Below are 10,319 nucleotides of genomic sequence, written 5' to 3'. Positions count from 1 at the left end.
TTTTTATTTCTGTTTTTTTTATTATTTGGAATTAATGATATTTTTGCAGGTGGTGTTTCAGGACGACGTCGTTTTAATTTGTGTTTGCTTATTTGTTTCTGATGCTTCGCTACTCCCCTTCACACACACACACACAATTTCTCTTTCCACCTTTAACATCCACACGCACTCTCGCTTTGGTGGGGCCACCTTTATTTCCCTTCATTTACACAATCGCGCTTGGCTGATGCTTCCACGGCTTTCCACCCGCATTGGCAATCTGCTCCAGAGTCTTCACATGCGTGGAGGCCTGTGTCAGGGCGTGGTGCAGCTCGCTGCCGATGCTGATGAACGTGAAGCCCTTCTGCAGAAATTCCCCCACGCGGTCCGTACCGAAGAGAAAGAGACCCAGGATGACATTGTTTTTGCGCGCTGCCGCAATGAGTCTTTCGGTCGCCTCGTTTAGCTCCGGCGAGGTGTACATTTCAGGGAACACGTACTTTTCATACAGACCCATTGACATGCAAAGGTCGTTTTGCCCCAGGAAGGCGATATCGACACCTTTGACTGCCATAATCTCGTCCATGTTCTTGATGCAATCGGCTGTCTCCACCTGGAAGGCCACCACCACGTTCTTGTTCGCCTCACCTGCGTACCCCAGCAGTCCCTTCGCATTCATGCACTGCTGCGGCGCGTACACGGAACGGGTCCCGGCGGTCGGATAGAAACAGCACTCCACCGCAGCCCTCAACTCCGCTGCGGTGTTTACGTACGGAATCAGCACCCCATCGGCGCCAGAGTCCAGCGCGTTCTGAATGCCGGGACGGTCCTCCGTGCTCCCCACCCGCACCATCACCTTCGCAGGGCCGGTTCGGATGGCCGCAATCAACTGGCTGAGGGTCAGCGGATTCACTGGGGAGTGCTGCATGTCAATCAACAACCAGTCGTAGCCGGAGTGGCTGAATTGCCCGGCAAGCAGGTGACTGGCGGAATTAAGGAACACACCAAACTTGGGCTTGCCGGCACGCAGCTCAGCTTTAAATTCGGCTCCCCCAGCGGACATGTCAATGTTTGTTGTTTGCTGTTAAAAGGCAAGTGTGTTTTACCTTTTAGTTTTTTCAAGTTCCCCGAATGGTGTCAAACAACGCCGCACGGGACGATCGGACACCCATCGACAGACCAGAAAAAGAGAAGAGAGAGAAGAAAAAAGGAGTAGCAAAACACAACAACAACAACACAGACGTATGTAAGGAGCACTACAGGGGAATACACACAGAGAGAAAAAGAGAGGAGAAACAAGTCACGGGATGGGGCAGACAGAAGGCAAACGAAACTCGCCACCGCCACCGCCAACGCGTAACGCCACAAAGTCCTCACAGGAGGAGCACCATGAAGAACGGCAAAAGAAAAACAAAGTTGAGTGAACTTCAAGCCAAACGTCGTTAAAAACAAAAAACACTCGACGACGCATCGTCTTCACTCATCCCCTGTCTGTCACCCTCTCTCCCTCTCGTTCGCGTTCCCCGTGTATATGTAAGCGTATGTGTGTGTGCCGTTGAAGGGGAGGAAGAAAGGCCACTCACCGCCAACAGGCTCACCGGTATTTGAATAAAATGCTGCTATGATTCGTACTCTCTGTTGCTGTGCGGCAGTGGGGCTCTACAGACCCATTTCTTCAGGGTCCTTTCCTGCCTTCACCACCATCTCCCGCTTGTACTCGTGAAACATCGTTTGCATCCGTCGTGACTCATTCACGAAAAGGAGGGCAATCATGAACCACACGTAGCCCAAAACCACCAGCTGCGCAATATCACTCCAGCGATTCAACTTACTGAGCACAGCCGCCTCGCCTGCGACGGCAGTGGTGTGGTCGGTTACCTGAAACCCAAGATTCTGCAGCGTGTTGACCGCATCTGGAACGTACTCCGGTGGGAGCACAAACAACATGGACTGATGCTCCTCACGAGGGTGGGTGACGTACTGCTCGCCCACAATCTTGATTACCTTGCGGGCGACCCACGGATGACGCTTCGCGCGAAAGAGGTTTGGTGTGAGCAGGATCAGCGGCATGGGCGTCTTCAATGGCTGCTCCCGTACGATAAACTTACGCCGGGTAAGGTTGAGGTCGATGCAGTCCGGAAATCCCATGGGGTGAAAGTACGCGTAGCCGGGGAAGAAACCGCGACGGATGAGAACACGGGCGAGGTAGACTGAAGTGGGATTAAATATGTCGTTGCTCACAAACAAGCGGTGCTCCTTAGCGTAGGGCTGATAAACCCAGTCGTGGTAGTACGACTCCTTTGCATAGCGGGGGGCGGGCACGACGACAATGCGCTGCTTACGGAACGGATGGGTAATCTTCAGAATGCTCACAAGTTCCTGCGTTTCATCGGTGCGCATGACGTCCTGCAGACGCCACGTCTTTTTACCAAAAAGCGACATTATGAGCCTCTTGGTGGTCCTCTACTGCACACACACACACACACACAGAGAGAGAGAGAGAAATAAAGAAAGAGAGTAAACGAAGGTGGGACCAATAAAAGGAATGGGGCAGACATAGCAGTCCATGACCAATAACACCGCCCATCGCCCATCACACCCTTATGAACACTGGCAACCGCTGGTTAGAGCGGTGCTGTGTGATGCTCCAAGTAGGCGATTGCGCGGCTGTCGTTGCGGCGGCGAAGGTGGGGAAGGAGTGCCTCCCTCACCTTTTGGTGGTAGGCATCCACCTGCTGCCGCTCCGCCTGTGTCAGTACCGCCACATCAGTGAGTTCGCGGCACAACGGTACCACGGTGAGCGTGTCAAACGTTAGGAACCCCTCTTTGCTGTGCTTCGTAGGGGCAGCCACGACGACCTCGAGATTCTCTATGCGGATGCCAAACGCACCGTCCTTGTAGTACCCTGGCTCATTCGATATCACCATACCCGCCGTCAGTGTCGCCCCTGTCGGCATCGGGCGCATACCGATGCCCTGTGGTCCCTCATGCACGTTCAAAAACGAGCCAACCCCATGACCGGTGCCGTGTGCATAATTCATCCCGCATTGCCACAACGCGGCACGCGCAAGCACGTCGAGATGATGGCCGCTTGTGCCGATAGGCCATACGGCGCGGCGGAGGGCGAGGTTCCCTTTCAGAACGAGCGTGTACGCCTCGCGCTCTTCCTCGCTTGGTCTCGTAAAACATACCGTCCGCGTGACGTCGGTGGTACCGTCAAGGTACTGAGCCCCGCTGTCAACAAGGTACAGTTGGTTTGGCACAATCGTCGCGGAGCCCTCAGGTGGCGCAGTGTAGTGCACAACCGCTGCGTTAGGGCCGACAGAGGAGATGGTGGAAAAACTCAGCTGCACGAAGTGTTCCTCCTCACGCCGGAATTCCTCCAAGCGCCGAGCGCCGCTGGCTTCGGTAATGCTTGTGTCCCCCTTTACAGCCACCGCGTCGTGCAGCCACGCCAAGTAGCGTGTAAGCGCCACGCCGTCGCGAACATGGCAGCGGCGGAAACCCTCAATTTCCACGGTATTTTTGACGGCCTTTAACATTTGTGCCGGACCGCACTGTACCCGTTTTACCTGCATTCCCGTTGACTCTAACAGCGCGAACAACCACTGACTCGTCTGGCACACGTCCACAAGGAAGGTGGTGCCCGTCGGAAGAGCACGAAGGTGCGCCTCCAGTGCATTGTACGGGTGGAACTCCAGCGCCGATCCCTTCGCCTCGCCCACGTCGGCGTCCACGAAGAGGTGTACTGTGGGCGCAGCAGCACCGCGCTGTACCACGCCGTAGGCGTAGAACACGGGATTAAAAGGAACCTCCCAGCCCCGCAAGTTGGTAAGCCAAGCAACCTCGTCCAGCGCCGAGAGCACTACAGCATCGCACTTCTGCCGCTCCATCTCCTCCACCAACGCTGCCACCTTTTCCTCACAGCGCAGACCACAGAACTCGTCTGGACGGGCGTATACCTTTGCAAGTGGCCGCTCGACAGGTGGCATCAGCGGCTGCACCAGCTCCGGCACGGATACCAGGTTGATTGTCTTGCGTCGCCGCTCCCATTCAGCCACAGTCGACAGACAACTGTTCATCCCTACCGGTACAGCAGAGCCCAGGTTTAACTCAATCCAGCTCTCCAGCGTTGGCACACCTGGGTGACCATCCTTCATCAGCGTCCACTCCGGGTAGAGGGTTTGCGACGCCTCAAGCCAATAGCGTCCGTCCGTCCAGAGATAGGCCTCAAACATGGTAACAAGGCACGTGCCAGCGCTTCCCTTAAAGTTTGTGATGTAGGCGCGGCACTTGTACTCATCCTTCACGTACTCACTGTTGTGAGGATCACCGGAGGGGACGATGAGGGCGGCCAGGGAGTACTGCTGCATCGACTCACGCAGTGCCGTCAGAATTTTGCTTGCCGTCGACATCATTGCTCCTTGGCGTGCTCCACTCTTCCTAACAAAAAAACAACAAAAAACAAAAACAACAACAACAAACAAACAAACTGGTGTACTTTTCGTATTTTTCCTAGTCGTCCTGTATGCGTGTGATGTTCTTTCCCCTCCTCTTTGCACTATTTTTAAAGTCTGCAGCGGCATCAAGCAAGAGCATGTATATGCGCATAGGGGAAGGACGAACCAGCTCGAGAGAAACGACCACACAAGCAATAAAGCAGACATGTATCGCAGCGAGCCAAAACTCTCTTCTCATTATTTCACCCACACCGCAGACACACACCCACACACCCACACCGCAGACACATACACACACATACACACACACACACACACACACACACACACACAGATACGTACGCCAAAAACTAGCGACGTGGGGAAGTGCACGTGCGTATATATTGTGAATGCTCAAATAGCACATAACAATAAAAATGTCATTGCACAGAAACAACAACAAAAAATAAAATAGACACATACAAACCTGTCACACATCCACTGGGCCATTGATGCACCTGCACGTATTCACGGTACGACTAGTAGAAGTAGTAGTGGTAACGGTGTTCACAAAAAAACAAAACGGAAAAGTGACCCTAACTTTATTATTGCTTTCCTCAGCATTCCACGGGGCAGAGTAGGACTCCACATAGATGCAACTTAAGTACCTTTTACATCTCATCTAGCGCCTTCATAATGGCCTCTTCTACCATTTCATCAGTAGCCTCACCAAGGTGGTCTTTTATGTTGGAGAGAGCCCTCGCCATAACGCGCTGAGCTGCACGACGCTCGCCAAGCAGTGTGGTATCGTCCATCACAAGTTCAAAGCGGAGTGGTGTAGGAATGTTGTTTAGCGTCTGCGCACGACCCTCCAAAATGACATTGTGGCCGGCGCGACTGAGCTTCCCAACGGCCATGTTCGCAAAGCGAATGACTTCGCCCTGCGTCTGTTGCGCCACCGTGGGCACCGCACGGCTAATCTCAGGTGTCTTTAGTAGCGTGTTCTGGATGTCGGCCACACGCATGGTTCCCTTGAGCATGACGTCAAACTCACCGTCCTTCATCTGCTCAAAGGTCAACTGTTTCTCCACCTTAGAGAGCAACTCCGGCGTGAGTAGCTCCGGAACAACGGGTGCCCCCTTTAACTCTTCGCAGCACAAATATGTATAGCTGCGAAACACGTTACCGTTGCTCCATGTGACACAACGTGGCAGCACTTTCTGCAGCTTCTCCACGGTGGTGCCTTTTCCCGTGCCAGAAAGTCCTTGAATGACAATAATGTTCCCCTCCTTGCTTGGCAGATGACACAGGACTTCGCCCGTCACCTGCTGCGCTGTCCTGCCCGCCACACAAATCTGTATGGCCTTGGCGACGTGTGGATTTCCGCGGAGAATGCCCTTGGCCCTCGCAATATCAATACCAACCGCCAACTTCTCCTCGTCCTCTTTGTCACGGCAAATAATCGCTTCCCCCTCACTTGCCGCCAATCGCTTAAAGTCATCTTTGCCACGCAAAAGTGCAAGGACGGCAACGCTGCATAGATCGTCCTGCTGACGCAGTAGTGTAGCCGTGATATGCGCCATAGAACAATGCATGCAAAACTGACGTGTGAAGCTTCAAATTAAAAATGGTTTTATTTTTCCCTCTTCTTACCTATTTTCGTTGATATTCTTTTTTTTTCTATCCGCTCCTGTTGGTGGAATAGAATTGAACTCAAGTGCTTGCCTAGTTGGTGGGAAGCGTAGATCCTCGCCCTCCTTCCCTTTATGCCATGAGAGGTAGAAGAGTTCAACAAGCAAGATGGCCGTGCGGCGTGACGGTTGATGCACCAGCGAAGCAGAGTCTTTCCACGCGCTCCGATGAAGGGGGGGGGCGGGTTAGCCGCACACGACAGGGACTGAAGTGAGAGAGCAGCAACGTACATCTGTCCGCTACACACACATACATACACACACACGAGGACACATGCGTGTGGACGCCGTGCGGGAAGCTGAGAGGGGTAGCGCGGAAAAAGCGTCCTCAGACTGGCGGAGGTCTGCTTCGTGCGGGAAGAACAAAAAAGCAAGCGGTAAGATCTCCAAAAGCAAACAGACAAACCAAAAATGCCCTGTCAAGTTTAACCACAGGGAGGTTCAAGAATAAAAAGACGAATGAAAAGGATTGCAAGCAGATATGAAAGCGCGTGCGTGCGTGCGTACAGGTGCAGGGGGAGGCGCGCACAGCCCCGTGCCTCTCCAGAAACATGTAAACCAACCGTAAAATAGAGAGGCAAACGAAACGAAGGCCTCAGTCACTCCCTCACCGACTCACCCACAAAAAAGAAAAATACCAAAACAGCTTCATGTCCACCGGTACATCCATCACCTCTGTGGTTTAGCAGTTAAGTTCCCCTGTCTTTGCCCTTTTGTATTAGCACTTTTCGAGAGGGTGAGAGGCATGCATGACGCCACATGTGCAGGGAGGGCCACACTGCCCCCTCTCCCCCCCCAATTCACCAATGAAACAAACTCAGCGCATGTGTGCGTGGGGTCCCTCGTGACCCGCTGTTCTTCTTTGTCCTGCCTTTCACCACCACACGGGGGAGAAAGGGAGGGGAAAAAATATCCACACATACACACACTGGCAGTGAAAGAGACAGCTTGTGAGAAAACTGGCTGGCTGTGGGTTGAGAGAAGGGGGTGGGTCGTGAAACCGTCCCAGCAGATGCCTGCCTCAAATATAACTTTGAAAAGAACCCGCCGCACAGACACAGACATACACATATGTGTGTACATACATACATGCATCAAATAAAACAAACGAACGAACAAACACACACACACACATGCAACCATGGTACGCGGCGACGCCCGTGCACGACACACACACACACACACACACACCCATACACTCTCTCTTTGCCTTTCCCCTTCACACACTCTTCCCTCTGTTCCCTCCTCTCTAGCAGCAGCAGGTCGGGGGTGCAAACAACCTCCACAGGAGCCAAAGACTGGACACGACAGCAAAAAAGTCAACAAACAGACACGGGCTAAACACAAATATTATATATATATATATATATATAATATAAAGAGAGAGACGCCGTAAGTCGGACAAAACCCGCGGAAGAACACATACAGCAGAGCAGAACAAAACAAACACAGAGCTAGATTCAAAATCACATAAGGAAAAAATAATAATAATACGAACGGAAAAACAAACAAACAACAAAAAAAAAAGATGGCAGGTGAAAAATGCTCAAAAAATTTTGTCGCCTCGTAAATCAGTTATTCTCCGCCCCGCATCTGCTCCTGTTTCAGCTGCAGTACCGCGTTGTAGTCATCCAAAACATCATACACGTTTTCCGCCCTGGCAAGGGCTTCTACTATAGGTAGCAGACGCTTCAACTCCATGTCGTTGGGATCTTCAAACCATGAGGGGATAGGTATGGCGTTTCGCTGCTGAAATAAATACGTCACTGGGCTGTTATCCACAATAACCATCTGATTCAAGTCACGCCCGAGCAGTGAGAGATCCTTCACATATGCCCCATTCAAGATGCTACAGTGTTCACGGTAAAGTCTTAGAGGGCCCAAAACGCCACCTGGGTCCACGGCATTCATGACTGCGTTACAGTACCTGGACACAGACGCTGTGAAGACGACCACCTCAAAGTGTTCCGCAATAGCGTCAATAAACTGCCTTAAAAAGGGGCGGTATGCCACGTATACGGTGGTTGCACCGCTGCCCACTGGGATGTTGAGTACTAAGTCATGGTGCCTCGCTTGTTGTACGAGTGAACTGTGCACAAGCGTCTCATCAAGATCCAAAATAAGCGTCTTCTTCCCCTCATGCAGCGGCAACTTCGGCGGGAGTAGCGAGGGATGATTCTTAGCGATGACAGGCGACGTGTTTGTTGGCATATTTTTAATTTTCTTTCTTCGTGTCACAAAATCATGTAACGGTAACTTCTTCTCGCTCTCAGTGCTGCCGCTGCTGCTAACGGTGTTGCTGTTGCTGCCATTACCCCCTTCCTTGTCCTCCGTCACACCACCCTCATCGGAGGAGATCCCATTGGTGCCGACAACGACGTCCCTACCAGCACACAGAATAGGATTACCTGTCAACGCCGAGCCACGCCTTTTCAGCGGCCCTGGCCCTTGCTGCACCTGCGTCATGAACGCTCCACTAACCTGCGCGCTATGCACGGAAAGCCTAGCGGAGCCAACACCATCCCCCGCCGCAGGAGCATAGGTGGGTATACCAGAGCTCCTAGCAAGAGAAACAATAGTCCCTAATGCGTTTGCCGCTATGGTTGCGCTCACTGCCCTGTCCGCGCACGTCGCGGGTTGCGGCTGTACCGGCGATGATGATATCGTCGACAATGGGGGTGGAGCGACGGGCTGCTGCGGCTCATCATCATCCTCTACCCGCCTCCGCGTTCCACTGTCACTACATGACTGCCTCGCCGCACTCAGCCTGGCAGAAATGCCGCGGAAAAACGATGCGGCATCGTAGCTCATCTCTCCTCTCCTCTCCTCTCCTCTCCTATCCTATCCTCCCCTCCTTCCCTACGTTGCCCTTCGCCCACAAAAAGTAATCAGAGCACACACACACACACGTTCTCACCCTCGCCCGCTCGCTCCTTACAACCAAACAAGCCAAAACAAAAATAAAAGGAGGCCTCCTCCTTTTATAATCCCTCACTTCACCCACGCTCTCTGTACAGCGCAGGGGCGTTAAGAATCGGCGGGGACTACGGCAATGACACGCGGGATGTCTCTCAGCACCGAGGAACAACGGGAACAACAAAACAAAACCCACACAAAAACTCCCCAAAATTCCTTGTTTAATAATATGTACAGGTGTTTAACTTTTCTTATTCCCCCGTTTGCTCCGGGTCCCTGCGAGCTGGACAGGAGGTCTTTTCTCTCCGTCGACGCACGTGTGGTGTGTGCGCAGCCGACTGGCTAATTCTTCCCCCCTCCTTGAGCGGGAAAGGCGCAAACAACCGGGTCGCACGCGTGGGCGTTAATGCACCTCCTCGTGAGTTCCCGTCCTGGCTTTAGTTTATTGCGGTGACCCTTGCCACTTCTCTCCCCCCACTTTTTCACAGCGACGTCGGCACGCAAGTTGGGAGGGAACGCGAGGAGCAACACCCACCGCAGGCAGACAGGCGAAGCAGCCGCAGCAGCACCAATAAAGCCCTGCACACACGCCGCCTGGAGGAGCCGAGAAGACGAACTGCCCACTAAAGAGGCACACAGAGATAAGCAAACAAAAAGAAAGGGACGAAATGAAGCGGGAAAAAAAGGCAAAATGCCGAACAGCGAAAAGAAAAAAAAAGGGGGAAAAAAGAGGTTCTCCCTATACCGGCAAGAGAGCTCCAAGAAGAAACCCGCTTTGCCCTCGAGTTGCTGTCGTCGCTCTGCCACCCTTTCTCGCTTTCTCCTTCGCTAACTTTCCACTGCAGCACAAACACCCACGGCAAACAAACCACACACACACACACAAAAACAAACAAACAAACAAACAAACAAATAAATATGTTTGTACTCCCGCGGGAGCTGCAAAGGACTATAAATATATGAATGCGCTTATTTGTATGTATGAGGCTCCTTTTCTACGTTCCTTTTTTTTGTTTTCTCTGTTTTTTTTTTTTTTCGTGTGGCCGCCTAAAAATACTCTTCCTACAGTTGTTGACCCCACACACGCGAGGAGAGGAGAGGAAATAAGGAAAAGAGGGAGAAGAAGAGGGAGAAGAAGAGGGTGGAGGCGGACAAGTTCCGTGGAACCATGAGAAGGCGGGGTGGGCAGAGAGCCATCCCGTCTCCCCACAAAACAACAACAACCACAGCAAAGAGAAGAGACAAGAGGAGGAAGCAGGAAAGCAGGGCAGCCCCTCCACCTTCGACACCCCAC

General features: G+C 52.6%; 5 protein-coding genes across 5 annotated transcripts, besides 16 other annotated features; all 5 read right to left on the bottom strand.

Moving 5' to 3' along the window:
• Positions 1 to 205: 205 nt before the first annotated feature.
• On the bottom strand, positions 206 to 1,042 carry TraAM80_00205 (P28 protein; the record flags this gene model as incomplete). The annotated part of the gene is made up of 1 exon (XM_029377295.1): positions 206 to 1,042. The coding sequence occupies one exon, from the start codon at positions 1,040 to 1,042 to the stop codon at positions 206 to 208; it is 837 nt and encodes a 278-aa protein (XP_029242891.1).
• A 596-nt stretch (positions 1,043 to 1,638) lies between these two features.
• Positions 1,639 to 2,421, bottom strand: TraAM80_00204 (putative trans-sialidase; the record flags this gene model as incomplete). Its single annotated transcript, XM_029377294.1, has 1 exon — positions 1,639 to 2,421. The coding sequence occupies one exon, from the start codon at positions 2,419 to 2,421 to the stop codon at positions 1,639 to 1,641; it is 783 nt and encodes a 260-aa protein (XP_029242890.1).
• A 27-nt stretch (positions 2,422 to 2,448) lies between these two features.
• Positions 2,449 to 2,468: a microsatellite.
• Positions 2,468 to 2,497: a microsatellite.
• A 106-nt stretch (positions 2,498 to 2,603) lies between these two features.
• On the bottom strand, positions 2,604 to 4,397 carry TraAM80_00203 (putative aminopeptidase P1; the record flags this gene model as incomplete). The annotated part of the gene is made up of 1 exon (XM_029377293.1): positions 2,604 to 4,397. The coding sequence occupies one exon, from the start codon at positions 4,395 to 4,397 to the stop codon at positions 2,604 to 2,606; it is 1,794 nt and encodes a 597-aa protein (XP_029242889.1).
• A 27-nt stretch (positions 4,398 to 4,424) lies between these two features.
• Positions 4,425 to 4,470: a microsatellite.
• A 226-nt stretch (positions 4,471 to 4,696) lies between these two features.
• Positions 4,697 to 4,772: a microsatellite.
• A 317-nt stretch (positions 4,773 to 5,089) lies between these two features.
• On the bottom strand, positions 5,090 to 6,001 carry TraAM80_00202 (uncharacterized protein; the record flags this gene model as incomplete). The annotated part of the gene is made up of 1 exon (XM_029377292.1): positions 5,090 to 6,001. The coding sequence occupies one exon, from the start codon at positions 5,999 to 6,001 to the stop codon at positions 5,090 to 5,092; it is 912 nt and encodes a 303-aa protein (XP_029242888.1).
• A 350-nt stretch (positions 6,002 to 6,351) lies between these two features.
• Positions 6,352 to 6,375: a microsatellite.
• Positions 6,376 to 6,703: 328 nt separating this feature from the next.
• Positions 6,704 to 6,732: a microsatellite.
• Positions 6,733 to 7,159: 427 nt separating this feature from the next.
• Positions 7,160 to 7,308: a microsatellite.
• A 148-nt stretch (positions 7,309 to 7,456) lies between these two features.
• Positions 7,457 to 7,487: a microsatellite.
• A 58-nt stretch (positions 7,488 to 7,545) lies between these two features.
• Positions 7,546 to 7,636: a microsatellite.
• A 48-nt stretch (positions 7,637 to 7,684) lies between these two features.
• Positions 7,685 to 8,920, bottom strand: TraAM80_00201 (nuclear lim interactor-interacting factor-like protein; the record flags this gene model as incomplete). The annotated part of the gene is made up of 1 exon (XM_029377291.1): positions 7,685 to 8,920. The coding sequence occupies one exon, from the start codon at positions 8,918 to 8,920 to the stop codon at positions 7,685 to 7,687; it is 1,236 nt and encodes a 411-aa protein (XP_029242887.1).
• Positions 8,921 to 8,963: a microsatellite.
• Positions 8,964 to 9,545: 582 nt separating this feature from the next.
• Positions 9,546 to 9,596: a microsatellite.
• A 274-nt stretch (positions 9,597 to 9,870) lies between these two features.
• Positions 9,871 to 9,910: a microsatellite.
• A 1-nt stretch (position 9,911) lies between these two features.
• Positions 9,912 to 9,938: a microsatellite.
• A 91-nt stretch (positions 9,939 to 10,029) lies between these two features.
• Positions 10,030 to 10,061: a microsatellite.
• A 57-nt stretch (positions 10,062 to 10,118) lies between these two features.
• Positions 10,119 to 10,164: a microsatellite.
• Positions 10,165 to 10,233: 69 nt separating this feature from the next.
• Positions 10,234 to 10,257: a microsatellite.
• Positions 10,258 to 10,319: the final 62 nt, after the last annotated feature.

The sequence above is a fragment of the Trypanosoma rangeli genome, assembly GCF_003719475.1.
Source record: "Trypanosoma rangeli strain AM80 chromosome Unknown Tra_15.4_contig_00003, whole genome shotgun sequence".
Classification (NCBI taxonomy): domain Eukaryota; phylum Euglenozoa; class Kinetoplastea; order Trypanosomatida; family Trypanosomatidae; genus Trypanosoma; species Trypanosoma rangeli.
The sequence above is the reverse complement of the archived record's forward strand: the minus strand, read 5'-3'. Positions and strand labels throughout refer to the sequence as shown.